The 19,220-nt window shown below is 33.0% G+C and overlaps 1 protein-coding gene across 8 annotated transcripts in view; it reads left to right on the top strand.

Annotated features, from left to right (window-relative positions):
- LOC125064465 (disintegrin and metalloproteinase domain-containing protein 22) overlaps positions 1-19,220 on the top strand; it is a 494,578-nt gene that overhangs the window by 109,052 nt on the left and 366,306 nt on the right. For all 8 annotated transcript variants that reach the window (XM_047671514.1, XM_047671508.1, XM_047671510.1 and 5 more), the window contains exon 3: positions 887-931. In XM_047671514.1, the coding sequence (XP_047527470.1) occupies positions 887-931 (45 nt within the window). The remainder of the gene's footprint in view (positions 1-886; positions 932-19,220) is intronic.

Raw genomic sequence — 19,220 nt, 5'->3', positions numbered from 1 at the left:
GCTTAAAAGTACATTACGAAGATCGCTTTGTTCAGACTGCAAGCAACCTGATCAATTCTGCTAATAATAACTATGCTTATAATTAATACTATATACGTATTTATTTACCATCTACAAATTATATACTTGGACATTCTTACAATTAAATAAACCTTTTGTACAATAAAGTATTAATCGAGTATATGGGTCAACTATGCATACAAACAATGCGTAATGTAAAGAGCAATTATAGCTAGTTTTTAGTCTTTTTTTCTTTTAATTATAGTTAGGCAAAGGAGTAAATTGGTCACCTGATGGTAAATGTTCATTATTTCTCATAGACATTGGCACTCAAAGCGATATTAACAACTTATTAGTTATTACATCGCCAATGCGCCACCAACTTTGAAATTAAGATGTTATTTCCTTTGTGCCTTTAACACTGGCTCAATTTACTTTCAAACCCGAATACAACAATACTAAGAATTGCTGTTTGGCGGTAGAATATTAAATGATGACTATCCATATAATATAGAGCCGAGACGGTCCAGTGGCTAGAACGGATGCATCCTAACCGATGATTGCAGGCAAGATTCAAACCCAGGCAAGCACCACTGAATTTTCATGTGCTTAATTTGTGGTGAAGGAAAATATCATAAGGAAACCTACATGTGTCCAATTTCAACGAAATTCTGCCACATGTGTATTCCACCAATCCGCATTGGTGCTGCGTAGTGGATTATGCTCCAAAACCTTCTCCTCAAACTGGAGAGGAGGCCTTAGCCCAGCAGTGGGATATGACAGGCTGTTAATGTAATTTTAATGTATACAATGTCAATTCTTAGTTATATATTAATTTAATTGACAATACGTACATGTGTTTGATTTTATTTGTTTTTATTTTCAGATTCATGTCTTGCGCTGCATCTACCTGCTATGTTATCCGATACACGTAAGTCTATTACAGTTTAAAAAAGTATATTTTATTATAATCTTGTTCCTTTTTATTAACATAAGAATTAATAACATTAAGTGCTTAAATAAATACAAATATTAATTAAAAATAGTTACTGTATATTTTAATATAATCTTTTAATAAATTTTAGTAGTTATATATAAAAATATGTATGTCATACCACCGCAACGGTCGAGTCGGTCACAGTACGTTTTCAATCTTAAAGTAAATTAGACATTTGTGATTCGAACACGGCATGTTTAATTCGCTCCGAATTTAAGTTATCGCCAGTCATAAACAAGCCACTGTAATATATTATCGTTGGTGTGAATTGTTTCCGACATATTAAGTCACACTAAGCCTCATGTTACAGCTAAACATCTCGGACAATTATCAAACTTGCCACATCGATTGATGGCCATATAATTCATGCATTGACATCCGTCATCGGCTAGTCGCGCATTTCCCAGATCATATGGATCATATGATATTAATATTTTCAACATGAACACACATCGATTAGTGTAATTGATACTTAGGTTCATTGTTGCCACGCTGTGACTTTTAACGGTTACTTAACACTTATTTGTACAAGGTAGCGAACTGTGACACAACTTGTACAATACCTCTTTGATAAATACCATTTAAGTAAATGGTTTAAAGTTTTATACCCATGTATGTAACCTATAAAATTTTATAACAAGGCTAAGACGCAACTTAGTTTGGATTTAATATGTTAATATAACATAACGAATGTTAAATGTTACCGTTTAATGGTTTGGAGTGTGTGTGCATGGGGACCGTGTTGCAGTTTAACATGACGCAACGTTGCTGTGGCACAAAATGTGCTCAGTAGATTCTTTGCAAATGTGAAACATCGAAATTGATATTTATTGGAGGAATTAATAAATATGGAGTAAATCAACACTCAGGTCAGGATGACATCGTCGCTGTCGTTAATGAAATGTAGATATATTTATTGTTATTATAATAATATATATAAATGAAGTATGTAGTATAGAGCCACGTCTTAAGCATAGCAGTAGAGACCGTGACGGCATAAGAGACCGGCATGCCATTTGCCGTCGCGGCACACGTGTCAGTCTGACCCCCGACGCTCGCCAATAGATGTTTCACGTCAATAAAATTAACGCTATTGATATTTTATAACAAATATAGACGCAAATACTTGTGTTTCGTTTTCAATGATAATAATTTACATCAAAGTCTGATCGACTGCCTATCATCCTATTAAAAGACTTAGACTCGTTCACGTGCAAGAAAGTAGGGCGTTTACGTTTCCTGTCATGAGACTTGAAAAATCGTACCAATTATATTCCATAGATGGCGCTACTCACGCTACTATAGTTTTCCTGATTTACTACATTACAAGTTTTTTCTTTTCAACTTACTCCGTAAATATTTTAATATTAATGTACACATTATGTTAATCCTGTTACGTAAGAACTCACTCCGTAGTTCGTACTCAACTCGCGAAATGTTGGAAACCGACTTACGGAGTTACGCTATTTTGATTATCCTTTCAATGTAATAATCGTAGGTAATGTTACTCCTAACTTTCTAACGTTTCACGATCATGTGCTGCGGTGAGTTTCAAGTTTGATCTTGCAGAATGCTGCTGTTTATCTGGATTACGTATAACATTAAGTTAGTAATCGATTTTGATATAGAATGATAAATATGATTTGATTTGTACAGGTCTACTTCTATCCTAATATTATAAATGCGAAAGTAAATCTGTCTGTCTGTGTATTGTTCTTTCACGGGCAAATCACTGAACGGAATTTGATATGAAAAAACTCCAAAGATTTTTTTTTTGACTATTAATCTCTAAAACACAAGAGAAGTCGAAGATGACAACTATATAATGTACTTCTTTGTCTGTCTGTTGATTCAGAAATCAATCATTAATTAAGTTATTCTGACCAAACCTTAATACTCTGTGTTGCCTGTTCCGGTTTGATGATTAAGGCAGTGTAATTACAGACACAAAGCGTAACATCTTTGATCCCGTGGTAAGTGGCGCATTGAGCGTTAAAGAGAGGTCATGTTTCTTCTAGAGCCAATTTCGATGTTAGAAGGGAATCACATACTATTATTAGGTTTCTAATGAATCAGTCATATAGTATAATTTAAATAATAAAACAACGAATCTAAAATGTTCAGTAATTTCGTTCAAGATTTTTTATAAAAATAAAGATCCCAAATCAAACAGTATTAAGACAGTTTTCTCTCGATAACACACAGTAGAAAATATTTTATAAGCCAAGCAAACACCTAATGAAGGTTTAAATGTTTGCGAAGTCACAGCCGAGCGAATCGCCGGTCTTTTCGAGAAAAATCCGAATTCCAACTTGATTGCAGCACAAGCGACGCGAAAATGTTTACAAGGGTATATCTTTATTTTTACGTATAATAAATCTATAACGGAATTGTGTCTGTCGATGAAATATTTTTTTTAAAAGATTTATTTCAAATTTTTACTCATTCATCATAATATATTCCATTATTTGGTGGTAGGGCTTTGTACCTAAGAAGGTACCACCGACTCATCATATACTCTACCACCAAACAGCAATATTGTTGTGTTTCGGTTTGAAAGGCGAGTGAGCCAGTGTAACCACAGTTGCAAGGGACTCAATGTCTTAGTTCCCAAGGTTGGTGACGCATTAGTAATATGAGGAATGATTATTACTTCTTAACAGGACCAATGTCAATGGGCAGCGGTAAACACTTACCATCAGATGGTCCTCTTGACTGTCGACCTACCTATATAACATAAAAAAATGGATACTTATAATTGGTATTGGTAATTTGAGATACACATTACACTTGCTTATAGTCAGCAAGTTGACGTGCTACTAACTAGCACTATTTGAAGCACACAGGATAGCTCAAACACAAATTTTTAGAACGACTTGTGAAGTTCCGATAGATATCTATGTATGTGATTGCAAACATCATGCCCTTTATAAACAAACACGCCACGTTTGCACGCGCGTGTTTTTTATTCGTAGGGAATAAAAAATCAAACTTAAAATCTTTTTGGATGCTCAGTAATAGCACGCGAACTATTGGTGAACACTCTTTACAAATACTAGTTGCTCGCACTCACCAGGATCTATTATGTATGTGTGCATGCAACATTCATGTGTGCGGCTTAAGATAATGTCTATATGAAAAAGTGTACGTGTATCGTCTAACCTATATTTTTATATTTGTATTTATCATCGATATATCGTACGAAATGTCTCTGGAGGTGCGTTATATAAATTAATTTATCATAGTGTATTCGCTAATAAACGCATCTTTATAGCTAGAATATTTTTGAATAATTTCACAGCGTAAGCCCAAAATATGAATAATGTTGCCAACTAAAATACGTAATTCATAAAACGCGCTGTAATATTTTACTATTGCAGTAATAAAGTAATCCCAAGGGTATCCTAAACTAGGGATGTACTTAATATAAACATATTTAAACATTCGCAGTAATATATTTTAATCGCTACATCAAAAAATATAATCGCGAACGTAATATCGACATCGTTTTATAAAGCAGTCATGGCTTGTTCAAAGTATACGCCAGTAGTAAATTTTGTTGATAATAACATTGGTAGTTTGTTGTGTAGTCTAATAAACATATCCTTGTATAATTTAATAATATCTATAACAATAAAATATATACACTAATACTTGAGTTATACTGGTAGAGTCAGAATACTTTTATTGTTTTAATCGTTGTTCGTTTGAGTGCTCGTGAATTCATAATATATGCTAATAATTTTATATAAGGATCATATGTCATAGGTAATTTAGTTTTAAGTGAATTTAATATACCTAATATATAACTAATTGTACTAGTTCGACTTGCGGCTGTAACCGCGCGAAATTTATAAAACATTAAATTACAACACTCGTTTTAGCCCTCTTGGGATGGAGATTCGTAAAATCTTAGCGTATGTCTACTCACCGGTAGTCTCAGCATGCACAATCACAATACACAATAAATAAAAAACGAAACAATAAACATTTATTAATCACATACATATATATTAATCTAAACGCCTTGAAAGTTGAAAGCAACGCACGTGTTCTGATGCAACCACGTCTTGGTTTTTAATTTAGCTAAACGACCAATAATAAAGGCGGTATTATTCCAATGTTGCTACAGCGATTAGTGATAAAATGAAATTTTGATGGAGTTTAAAGCGCATTAAAAATATTATTTAAATACTGTCATAATAAACTATATAAAATCATTCGAAATATTTACTTGATGGTAGGGCTTTGTGCAAACCCGTCTAGGTAGGTATTTATCAGAAATTCTACCACTAAACAGTAATACTAATGTAACTACAACTACAAAGGATAAAACATCTTAGTTCTCAAGGTGCGCCATCCACCTTGAGAACTAAGATGTTTTATCCTTTGGCTTTGTAAGGGACGGTGGTCACCATTTAATATTAGGTCAGTCAATTCGCTTAGCCAGACGCCAGAAGCGTCTGTCGGTAGACATAAAAAAATTCAAGCAGTCTTTCCAGAGGACTTTTCAATTGTCACTTTACACGGTTACATTTACATAAGTATAAGGTTAACCATCAGCTTAAAATTCGGAATCAGAGAAGAACCGACAACAAAACGCAATAGTTTATCTTTTTTATTAATTAATAAAATATACCCTTCATCGGATTGCTTTTGCTAATGGGATGATTTTAACCATACGGGTAGTTGAAGCGCTTAAATATTCCAATGTATTGACAGAAGCGCTTACCAGAATTCCCTTAATCGTCTCTGATGACACCCACGGGATGACGTGGGCGACTGCAAGCGTACATGTTGGTCAACGGCATGACAAAATATCTACTAATTAACCGCATTAATAATCTTGTTTCATTAAAATTTTATGACCATTTATTCATATTTGTGTAATACTTACGGCAAGAGTACATTACTATATTTGAGTGCTCAACTCATAATAAAACTTTATATAAAAGAGGACACGTTTTGTACTGCCTAACTTAAAAAATCTACTAAACCGATATTAATAAAACTTATACCAGCAAATACAGCGCGTTTTGGAATATAATATTCTTATAAACAACTGTTCCCACTCATTTTAAAATTAGGCTATTGACGTGACAAGCGTGTTTTTAATGTCCTTGTTTAAGTGATTAGTTTTCTCCCGGAGTTTCGATCACGTAAAGGCGAGAGGAACAGGTGTAGTACCTGATGTCTTTTTCTGCAGGCCTTTTAGCGTTAATGTAAAATTTCATGATCGATTGAGTAATTAATACGTGATAGTCATAATATATAATTATTATTTAAGATTAAATTAAATCATCTTAATGGGATAAAGGTTTAACTCCGGAAGAGAAAAATATTCTTGAATAATATTTAATGAAATTTGAACTACTGTTTGAGTTGAAGTTCTCAACTATAGCAAATTCATAAACGCTTCTCGACGTGTATTCGCGCCCTAAAGGTTATTAAATTCCAGTACACACCGCAAGCGCGTTCGCTAGCTAGTTAACTTGAACTATTCGAATGACAATGTATTCGCGCAATCTCCTGCCTCGCCGTGTCAGGTTATACTGGACTTTTATTGATATGTTATTTATGTTACCTGTAATGCCCACGGCTTACGTTGCGTGGACCTTGATTACGGACAGATGGTATGCTATCAACCGATTTAAATTCAATTGAAGACCATTAACCATCATTACTTATTCAACTACATAACAGCGATATTTTGTTAGGTTTCGTCTGGGGAGAGGGCTCTCTATGTATCAACTGAATATCAAATGTCGTAATCGGGGCTGCTAAAGAAAGTTTTTCTACAGAAAAAACCCAATATCTTGTATTTCATCAATATGGAATTCAAACTTTAGAACTCAATCCGTATTAGCTACGAGACGAACGCAGTTAGATAGATAAACTATGAAATTCATTAGTAATTTTAATTTTGTTTATAAATTTTAAAAGAAAAAAAAGAGGAGTTTGTTCGTCTATAATAATTTGTAAGAAATAGTTAAGCTATTTTTCTCCGATTTGTTGAATGTTATTAGAAAAGTGTGGTGTTTTTTTTTTAATTTTCTAAAAGAATTAAAATAAAAGAAAAATCAAAACGTGCCAATCCTTAGTTTTTGATACACTGAGCAAAAACGTGTATAAAATTTATATTGGTATATCTGTTTGAAATCTAATAGACTTCCGTACAATTGACTGATATCATGAGGAACATTTATAATATAGGTACAGTATAGATATCCGTTTTGTTGTAACCCACCACCAGACGGTGCTGTTACACCGTTAATACACATGCAAGACCATCTCTACGGGGTATTGTCAGTTGACTATAAGTAAAACAAACCGAGATTATGTGGAAAGCACAACAAAAATCACTAAACATTACATCCAGGCGTGCTCACCCGAGCACGCCACGCGCTCGTTAGGGCTCTGTTAATTGTACTTTTTTATTACCTATTTACCCGGCCCAGGTCATCTCCCATGAAACTGCGCCCTTTGTGCAAGAGACAATGTGAGGCTTTTAATTTATTTAGAAAACCTCGTGTTGCTGACTTTTGTTTTTTTTTTTAAAGAGTTGTCATATCACGTGTTGTCGTATAGTCGTCTTTTGTTAGAGACATTTTTATACCTAATTTCGTTGTATTCTTTACGGGTTATATTGCATACAAGCTGTGCCTGCGACTTCCTGCGCGTTTGAATTTAACAAAAAGTTATTGTTGTAGTCTAAGTTACTCCTTATTACATCAGCTATCTGCCAGTGAAAGTCCCTTCAAAATCGATCTAGCGGTTCCAGTGATTAGCCGGAACAAACAGATAGACAGCCAAAATTGAAAAAAATGTTATTTTGGTATATGTACCGTGTATAAATAAATATATATGCATTTAGTAAAAAGCGATTATTTTAATATTACTAACAGACACTCCAATTTTATTATATGTATAGATGATATATTTTTATAAATAACTAAATTCTCTGACTTCGTACCGATGAAATAATAAACGCGATTGTAGCGTCACTTACACATTAATTGGCAAAACTTCTTTTTGAACATATATTAGTAATAATAATAAATATTGGACAACATCACATACATTACTCTGAACCCAATGTAAGTAGCTAAAGCACAAATTGAAAAATCAGAAGTAACGGCGGTACCACAAACACCCAGACTCAAGACAACATAGAAAACTAATGAACTTTTTCTACATCGACTCGGCCGGGAATTGAACCCGGGACCTCGGAGTGGCGTACCCATGAAAACCGGTGTGCACACTACTCGACCACGGAGGTCGTCATATTTTTTTTTTTGTACTAGTCACGCGGACCGGCAAATGGGCCACCCGATATTATGCGGCTACCACCGCCCATAGACATAGACATTGGCGCTCTAAGAAATATTAACCATCCCTTACTTCACCAATGCACCACCAACCTTGGGAACTAATATGTTATGTCCCTTGTGCCTGTAGTTACACTGGCTCACACGCCCTTCAAACCGGAACACAACAATACCAAGTATTGTTACAGAATCAGAAGTTGGCGGCAGAATATCTGATGAGTGGGTGGTACCCACCAAGACGGGTTTGCACAAAACCCTACCACTACCAAGTATGGTGTAATGCCTTCTGCATTCAGTGAAATATACACGTACGAATGAATTATATGCATATATTTGAAATCCTTTTTGTCAGTTTTGTTTAATTTATAATTAAACATTTATAGTCCGGTCATGTTAGTCCGTAAATTAGTAACCCTTGCTTAAATTCCCAAGAAGCTGAAAACATGAACGTAAGGGATATCATTATAACGAAATTGTGAACAGCCTCCAACGATCCCACGTGTGCGCAAGAAAACAAAATGTCGCAAAAATTGGCTTTTTTTATTATTGTATTATATTAGCGAGACGGTTAAGACAAAATGTAGATGTATGATCTATCAATAAAATATAATACAAAACAAAATATATTACACTTTTAATCCTGACAAAAAAAACAACCGTTTAAAGGCCTCTGTTTGAGAAAGTTTAGAAACAATAGCATATAACAATGTATGACTACAATTATAACATCGCGTTTTTAGTTTTCCGTAGCCTTTTATGTGAGTTTAAGTAATCTTAACGTGAACTAGCTAGTATTTACGTATGTCCTAAATATAAAGTAGTATTAATAATATTATTCCATAATTAAAATTATTTCTAATGAAACATTCAGTTACTTGCAGTTGGAAACAAATTTTCAGCGTATTCTAAAAAATAAATTCAATTACATAAAATATCAATAAAAAATGAGGTGGTGTTGTGGTTCGAACACGTCTGAAGCGATGATTGCGGGTTGTAATCAAGTGCCACTGAATTTTCGTGTACTTAATTTTAATTTGTGTTTATAACTAATCATAAGTTCAACTGTAAAGATAAAAATCGTGCGTGCATTGGAATAACTTCGAAATCTTCTCCACAAAAAGAGAAGTGTTCTTTAACAGCACAGAAGGCAAGCGTCGAGCGGCTGATTAATTACGTATAATTAAAAATATTCAACTATAGTAAACCATACTTAAGTAATAACAATAGATATGGATTGTCTTGTAACTGTAGCGATAATCGTACCCTCCTATTCCTTGTAATATTTATTCGACCAGCTATGATCTTTCCGAAACTATAAACTAAACTAAAAGGAAACTTTCATATCAATCAGCTTAGTCGTTTGCGTGATTTAATAAAAATAAAGAATCAAAACTAATCCGTTCAAACTTTATAATTTATAACTAAATATTATAAAAGCTTGTTGTCAGAGAAATAGTTTCTTTAAAAAAAGAACTCAAAGGAAATTAAGTGGAAAATTTTAAGTTAAATATTTATTATTTCATAGCATCACCGTCCTTTATGAAGTTAATTATCATTATTTGAAAATATACTCTATTGTATCACGTATAGAGTTTACATTAAAACGAAGTGTTTGTAATGGGGTGCAAAGGCAGTGATGCCTGTATTGTCACCGGACATTGATTAGGTGATCTATCGAACCATCAGGTGGAAACACTGGTCGTCACAAAGGGCCCGGATGGTAATATCGTCGATAGATTGCACACAGCGTACTGGATTTGGTGGTGTGATAATAAAATATATTTTGTGACCAAGGCCGAGATGCCCCAGTAGTTAGAACGCGTGCATCTTAACCGATGTTTTCGGGTGCAAACCCAGGCAGGCACCACTGAATTTTCATGTGCATAATTTATGTTTAAAATTCATTACGTGCTCGGCGGTGAAGGAAAACATCGTGAGGAAACCTGCATGTGTCTTATTTCAACGAAATTCTGCCACATGTGTATTCCACCAACCCGCAATGGAGCAGCGTAGTGGAATATGCTCCAAACCTTCTCCTCAAAGGGAGAGGAGGCCATTCGAATCAAAATATATTTAATCCAAATTCGCAATTCGAAACCATTCCATTAAAATTCGTCGTCTAATACACATCTATCTAGTCTATCGAATGCACTACGAACTTGTATTAGACAATCTATAATTCTACACTAATATTATAAATGTGAATGTAATTATGTCTGTCGCTCTTTCATTGCCAAACCAATGAACCTAATTACATGTAATTTGGTATGAAGCAAACTTGAACACCAAGGAAGGACATAGGCTACTTTTTTTGGCCTAACACATGACAATCAACCCTTAAAATGCGAGCGAAGCGGGCAACAACTAGTGTAATGATAGCCTCTTGATCATACAGAGTATCATTAGCGTTTTTAATTTCTCACACGAAAATGATTACAATCAGTTAAAATTTTCACGTTTACTAAATTATGTACGAAATTAAAATAGGACAAGCAGCCAGTTTTACTGATTCACGCATCCGTCCGAGGCAGTTACAATACGATTACAATGCAACGGGGAACGTTACAACATGAATCTTCCGCTTCGATAAGTCTCCACAAACCTATGGAAGCCAAATTCTTAACCCTTAGGACGTGTTTGAATGTGTGAAACTGTCATGTATTATGTATGTGTGTATTTATGTATTTTCATATATATGGTCGTGGACATTTATGTCATTGCTGTTATATATGATTATATGTTGAAGTATTTATTAAATTCCGTTCAGCAATTATATTATTATAAATACTTTTATAATTATCAATTAAAAGATACGAATTATAATAAATAATATTTAGAATTGTTGTCAGTCAGTCAGTGGAACTGCAGGCACAAGGGATATGACGTCTTAGTACTCGATGGCGCATTGACGATTTTTTTTTTATGATATCAGTAGGCGGACGAGCAAATGGGCCACCTAATGGTAAGTGCTCACCACTACCCATAGACAATGGCGCTGTGAGAAATATTAACCATTCCTTACATCACCAATGCGCCCCCGACCTTGGAAAATAAGATGTTACGTTCCTTGTGCCTGTACTTACACTGGCTCACTCACCCTTCAAATCAGAACACAACCATACTGAGCACTGCTGTTTGGCGGTAGAATATCTGATGAGTGGGTGGTACCTACCCCTAAGGACGATGTAAAAGACATTATAAAATACGAAAATATACAAGAATTTATTTTTTACTTTTACCATTTGAACGACTTCATCATTATGAAAGACAATATGTTATATGTTTTACATCGTGTTTATGAAGGAAAAATCTCAGTAATTTCGGACTATTACGACGGGGTCGAAACGGAAATGGAAGTCAGTGCGGACACCTGGCGTCGGAGCGAAATCACATTCCCATCTTTGTATGTATTCGTGTATTGCAATTTCTGCTCACGTGAGCCGCATGAGTTATAGCGGGAATATATAAATGTGGCCAGATTCGGCGATGTTACATCAACGGCACTTTTATTTTAGAATTTATATTTAGAAGCTAATTTAATCGTCATTAAATTTTTTATTAATTTTAAATAAGTCTTATTATTTTTTTTGTACGTATACAAAATTGATGTTGCCTGTTCTCCATAAAAATACTAACTATTTATAGAGTATTCATTAATAAAACATAAAACTTTGTTTTTGTTGTATAAAGTTTTTGATGTATCAATGTAAAGTTACAAACAGCTTTAAGAATTCGATTTAACTACGAATAATACGAAATAGACACAGGCATTTCTTTTTTAAATTAATATTATTTAAAATTAAAATCAAATTATTCTTTATTTAAGGAGGTTCATATAAGCACTTTTGAAACGTCATGTCCCATTAATGTCAATTGAATTCAATGTAAAGCTCTTCCCATATAATATGTTTGGAGTTATTACATAACGACCTGTGACACACACATTATATTTACAGTGTATAAATAAGAGCTAAATATAAATAATAATAAGACATAATAACATAGACATAATATTTTTAAATAAGACAATTACAATTCAGTTAAATTTTTGAACTTGTTTTAAATACAAAATAATATAAACACAGCAATAAAGGCTCAGAGAAATAATGAGATTATAATATATTTTTTTATAATAGTTCCAACACTACACCTGACGTTATAAGGTCGAGGAGCGCCACGAAAATAAAGCCGATATGAAAATCAGTACTAGAATTGTCACATTGAGTGTAACGGAGTGGCAATCCGTTACAAACGTCGCGCCACTTTACAGATATATAAAAATAATATAATATTTATTGTTAGATAATTTATCTGAGAAATATATTTTTATGTTTTAATACGTTCGGCTTATTCTCGAGTCTGTCACAGTTTATTTTTCCAAATCGAATAGACGTTGAAATGATATGGTATGGTATTGATTTTTCGTATTAATTTTGTCTGACGGGTATACTTAGTATTTTTTTTTATTATGGCATTGGTTGGCCGACGAGCACATGGGCCACCTGATGGTAATTGATCACCACCGCCCATAGACAAAGGCGCTGTAAGAAATATAACTCAACCATCAACCTTGCGAACTAAGATGTTATGTCCCTTGTGCCTGTGATTACACTGGCTCACTCACCCTTCTAACCGGAACACAACAATATAGAGTACTATTATTTGGCGGTAGAATATCTGATGAGTGGATGGTACCTACCCAGACGGGCTTGCACGAAGCCCTACCACCAAGTAAAATATTGTTAGTATTGTTGTTCCACTGGTTAGAAGGTTGTTCTTTTCTGCTTAGAAGGGTGAGTGACCGAGTGTAACTACAGGAACAAGAGACATAAAAACTTAGTTCACGTATTAATGTCGCGTTGGTAATATGACGGATGATTAATATTTCTTAAAGTACCAATGTTTATTGCAGTGGTGACACCAGTCACCTACATATATACAGTTTCTTGTCGATTCTTCTCGGTACAATCTCCATACCGAACCGGTAGTATCTTTACGTTTAATACAGTTCTGTAAAATGATTATTGAAAAATGCTTGTAACAGACTACTGGAATAAGAATATTTTGGTTTTGATTTGAATAACAAAAAAAAAAAAAATGCGTATGTAACTGAACTGCGATTTTAAAGTTTTAACGTTAATTAAAAAAATATACATATTTATCTTTTAAGACCAACATACGGCTCATTAAATAAGAGGACCAGTTTTTAAAATCTTAAACATAGCTTGTAATATATTTAAAGAAATATACGTTTAAAATTGGTTTACATACTTTGAACTTGCATCCCTCGATTACTGCGCTGAGCCAATTAAACTATTTGTCCAATTACCTACGGTCTTGAAAGTCTTAATGCTTTTATGATCTTAAGCAGTTACATAATGAGGTTGGAGAATTAATTAACATGGAATCTGAGAGAATTATTTAATATGACAAAGGTACATTTTATCTTTGAAAGTTTTTTAGACACGTGTTTGTGGAATTCGTTGTATTTTTAAATGTTGAAAAAGAATAGTTACTGAGTTTCTTACCGGTTCTTCTCGGTAGAATCTGCAATCCGAATCGGTGGTAGTTTCACTTAATATAGTTTGTTAAATTATTCAATAGTGCTTGTTAAGACCTACTTTAATAAAGTATATTTTGATTTTGATTTCGGAGTCTCAGTCGAATATGTTATTGTCAAATAACGTGGCGAACGTTTTATTTCAAGCAAATATTGCGAATCAATAATTTCCTTCAAATCAGACTCTTTGATGTTCGCAAGTTGATTTTATTTCCTTAACAAATATTTAATCGTTTTAAATGAAACATGATTCAATAACGTCATAATAAATTTCTAGTTTAATATATTAAAAATCAAAACGTATTTGTAATGAGGTTTGAGATCAAAGAGTTTGCGAACGAAATATTAACGATATTTATTATTGGGGCTGAGTTAGATAGTCGAGTACATATTTTGATGGTATATATATGTTTTATTTGTAATATGTAGACGATTTGGCTAGGCCATTACCGTACATATACATTGGTGCTATGAGAACAACTAACCATTCCTTGCTTTCCCAACTCGTTACACTAAGAAGTTTATTGTATCTGTAGTTACATTGGCTTACTTAACATTTAAACCAGAATACAACAATACCAAGTGATATTCTTTAGCGGTGGAATAAGTGCGTGGTGGAATATAAAGAAGAATATTTTATTGTTGATATTTTTAATTTGTTTCTCATGCATATTTTATAAAAATATTAGCTTTCTACAATCCTTCTCCACCTAAAATTTAATAGTGCCTAATTTCATACAACTCCGTCCGCGTTTTTTGATAAAAGCGGGGTACAAATTTATTGCTTTACCTATTAATATATAAATTTCGGGTTATATAATGGCTATCATATACTCTGCAAGCAAAAAACTTAAGACCACCTTAATTAAAGTAAACCTCCAATAAAATATTAAATGTTTAATTAACCTGTTTAAATATCTAATAAAACACTAATAGACAAACAATATACTTTAAAATTATAAATTAATTTTTTTTTATTACCAGTCCATGCTAAAAAAGGTTACAGTTAGCTAAATCGATTTTTCAACAAAAAGCCCTCTTCACATTGTATGACTTTTTTCACAAGTCTCGGCATACGAACAATCAATTTGTTGATGGTGGCTTGTGATATATTGCTCCAACTTTCGCATAAAACATTCCACATTTCTTCTTGCGAGGATAGGCCACGATTACGGACGTTCCTGTAAAGCTCTTCCCACAAAATTTCAATGGGTTTGAGATCCGAGCTCTGAGGAGGTCAAACCATGTTTTTTAACACCCCCCGTGCTCTTTATCTTCTAAATATCCTCTCATAATTCAAAGGTTCTAAATTTAATTTAACATAGCCCTTAAGTCATAAAAAATGTATAACAAAATATATTTCATTGTTTTATATCGTGGAATTGATATATTGCACTTTTCCTCCGTTCAATATGGCACTCGTGGGTTGAGTGGCTTTGTAACTCACTTTACTTTAATTTGATACGGTTCCGCCTTATCATTTTATGAAGTGATGTATTTATGTACAGTTTTAATGGTAACTCTTATTTATTTATTTTATTATGATATAGGTAGGCCGCCTGATGGTAAGGTCGCCACCCCCGTAGATATAGGAACTGTAAGAAATATTACTTGTTTTGAACATTAGTGAACTAAGATGTTTTGTTTAGTTTGTTTGTCAAATTATTGCTGTTTGACTACCTATCAACAAGTTATTAATTTTATAATCAAAATTTAATTTATTAGAAAACTAAAAGATGAAATAAAAGCATCAGGGTAGTATGCTGTTTTGATACATTTAGAGAAAAAGTGGATCTATTTTCTGATGTTTTATGTCTTAAAAAACTTCGAAATGTAATTTAATAATCTTGATCGATTGATAATTGTGTAGTTATACATTAGATTAAATTAGTTTCGACTCAACATTATACATACATTCTCAGACTCATACAAGCTTTTTAAAAACACAATTAAACCATATCAACTTGTAAAATTTGCGAATAATGTTGACTTTCGTTAATTCTGATTATACGAACTCTCAATTGAGAACTTTGGTGAATTGAACATTAAATAATTTATGATGTCTCTTTTTGTGTGTGAACTCTTTTTGTCTCTGACTAAAGATTTAATAATAAACTTACTACTTAGCCAATTTATTTATTAACAAGAGCATGAAGTTGATGTCAGTCGCGTCAATAGTTTAAACATGAAGTGGATGAAAGTTATATATTAATAATATAATAGAAGGATTTACCTTCTTCGAAACGCTCTGCGTCTTCTGGTATAAGTTCTATGTATGTATATCGGTGTTGTAGAGCCGAGCTGGCCCAGTGGTTAGAATGCTTGCATAGTAAGCAGTAGCAAGCACTACTAAATTTTCATGCGCTTATTTTTTTTTTTATAATTCATCTCGTGCCCGGTGGTGAAAGAAAACATCGTGAGGAAACCTGCATGTGTCTAATTTCAACAAAATTCCGCCAAATGTGTATCTATCAACCCGCATTGGAGCAGCGTGGTAGAATAATATACTCCAAACCGTCTCCTAAAAGGGAGAGGAGGCCTTAGCCCAGCAGTGGGAAATTTATAGGCTGTTTCTGTGTTGATTAGTATTCAGTTAGACATAACAAAAAAAGTACCCCCTAATTTATTCAACGTCAGAACACTCCTAGATTTTAGAACTTTACTTTATCCAAAAAAACTGTGCAGCATATAAAGCAGACTTAAAGGTATTTAGGCATTCTCTGACAGCCTTTATACGTAGCAGATATTACCAATAGCGATTTATGCCTAAAACAGACAAATAAAATTGTAGAACTAATAATATATAAATCATAATATCATAAATAATAATGTTAAAAAAAACCTTTTCATTAAAAAAAAAGACGTTAGAATAATACTAATAATACCTTCAATATATATAAAAAATTAATTTCATAATGAATACTCTCTAGGTTTTATCCATCGCTCTATAATAATTTTTATATTAAATAAAATTATAAAATACAAACGAAATAGTGTTATGATAACAATAAAACATAAAGTTACATTTCAAAATTTAGACTAAAACACGAAACCTACATAATATTATTTACAACTTGGCGGTTAGCTTATCTCGGTAGTGTCGTTAGTGTAACGCGAAAACAAAACCCCTCTCGCCCTTCCAGATTTAGTGAACACCATAGAGGTACAATTGAAATAAATAAAAATATACGATTATTTAATTTGTCAACTTAACAATAACTATATTTTACTTAAACGTTATTTAAGACAAAATATCGTTTGTCTAATTGACAACAGCCTCTTCTGTTAAGAAACATAAACGAAAATACATTCAACAATTTAGTTACGATGTTTATCGTCACCGTCGTTCATGAAATATTGTTTACAGCTGTTGTTTCCAGTGAGACTTGTCTTAAGTTATCCATTGATTCGTTTACAAATAACACCGAAATGTATATAAACGACATAAATACTCGTATCTGGATGACACGTGACAAAATATAAACGAAAGACAGACGGTGGAAATTGCTTCGATTCGTATCGAATGTCAAATCGAATCGCACGTTGAATGCATTTGTCTGAGCTATCCCGGAACGTTATCTAAAATATTGCCCGAAATTGGATACCTCTTTAATCTTTTTTATAACATTAGTAGGTCTATTAGAACACCTGATGGTATGTGGTGACTGCCGCCATAGACATTGGCACTGTAAGAAATATTAACTATACCTTACAACGCCAATGCGACACAAAACATGGGAACTAAGGTTTTATGACCCGTTTGCCTGTAGTTATTCTGGCTCACTCGTCGTTATAACCGGAATAAAACAATACTAAGTATTGGTGTTTTGTTGTAGAATATATTATATGTGGGTGGTACCTACTCAGGTGGAGTTGCACAAAACCTACCACCAAGTAAAGTTCAGGTTTAGATTTAAGGATGATGTTATTATATCGAATATTTGTTATCTGTTTATGCTGTTATATATTGGGAGCAATCTGTGTATCCTTGCTTTGCTAAAAACATCCCGAGGCAGTCTCGAGCTCTGAGATTATAAACAGCCAGGAGAGCTCTTTTCCAAGACTTAATACCTTTATCGATAACTCAAAGTAAAATGCAATAATACATTTTCAATACTTTTAAAATATATCAAAATATACGATTCTAGCAGTGTCTATAACGGCAGTTTATTTTATAACTTTTCCGTGAGTGTTGTTTGAGACTATACAGAGTAAATACACTATGTATTGGTTTATTTTATAAAAATCTCTACTAAGCACATGAAAATCAGCGTACCCGGGTTTGAACCCGCACTCATCAGCACTTGTTCTAGCAACTGGCTCATCTAGACTAGCTCGTAATATCTTATTAAAAATAAAATGTGAAATGAAAAAGAGTTCAAATAATAGCGTCAATGAAAAATGCATTATTGTTTATAGAATATTTTTAGAGGGAAAACTCTATTGTTTTCGATGTATTGTCTCATGATAAGTTAGGATCTGTGGTCTCGTTATTGGCACGCTTTTGTTTTACATAAAATATTAATCTCTATTTAAAATTAGATTTTTAAGCAGCGATAGAGAATGGAACACGTTGAGTTTTTAATGGATAGTGGTTAATTTGAATTCCGGTTTTTTAATATCGAACTCATCTCGTGGATTGTTGCAAAAAACAAAAACTCTAAATTACTTTACATCGGTAAGATGTCTGAAGTAAATCTAAAATTTTAAGTTTAAAACCTAGAAGGTTTCGGATACATTTACATTTTTTTTATCCAATCAGGAGTTTTTTATTCTTTATGTCATAATATATATAGAATATATTTTAAAATAAAATAGCTTGATTGTTAAAAATTCAAGTATCTTAAGGTTTTTTCCACGCCTGTCTGAATATATGTAGGATGAGTGAGCCAGCGCATTGCAGGTACAAGGGATATGAGTGGTTCATACTTTTTATAGTGATAGTATCTACGAGCGAAAGTAACGCTTAGTACTAAGTGATCAAATACTACAAATTAAATAAAAAACAACTTAATTATATTTTTGAATTAAATAGATGGGAAGCCTTACAAATTAAAATACTAAACGCAGAGATTTAATTATGACAACATTCAATAGCTTTGTCGTTACAAGTTAAGAATCTAATATATTACTTCTCTCTGAGATTTATTTAATAAAATATTCACCTATTTAAATTCGTGAGCACTCTCGTGATAACAGACTGGAGTCTGTTGTCAAGAGCTGCAGCTATAAGAAGCTTATTTATGTAATATGATTTTTTGTACTGTAAATTAAATACGAAAAAAAATACATTAATAATATTTTATTGAAAACAAATCTACAAAGCATTATGCAT

The sequence above is a fragment of the Vanessa atalanta genome, chromosome 6, assembly GCF_905147765.1.
Source record: "Vanessa atalanta chromosome 6, ilVanAtal1.2, whole genome shotgun sequence".
Classification (NCBI taxonomy): domain Eukaryota; kingdom Metazoa; phylum Arthropoda; class Insecta; order Lepidoptera; family Nymphalidae; genus Vanessa; species Vanessa atalanta.
This window is presented reverse-complemented; position numbering and strand designations above follow the sequence as displayed.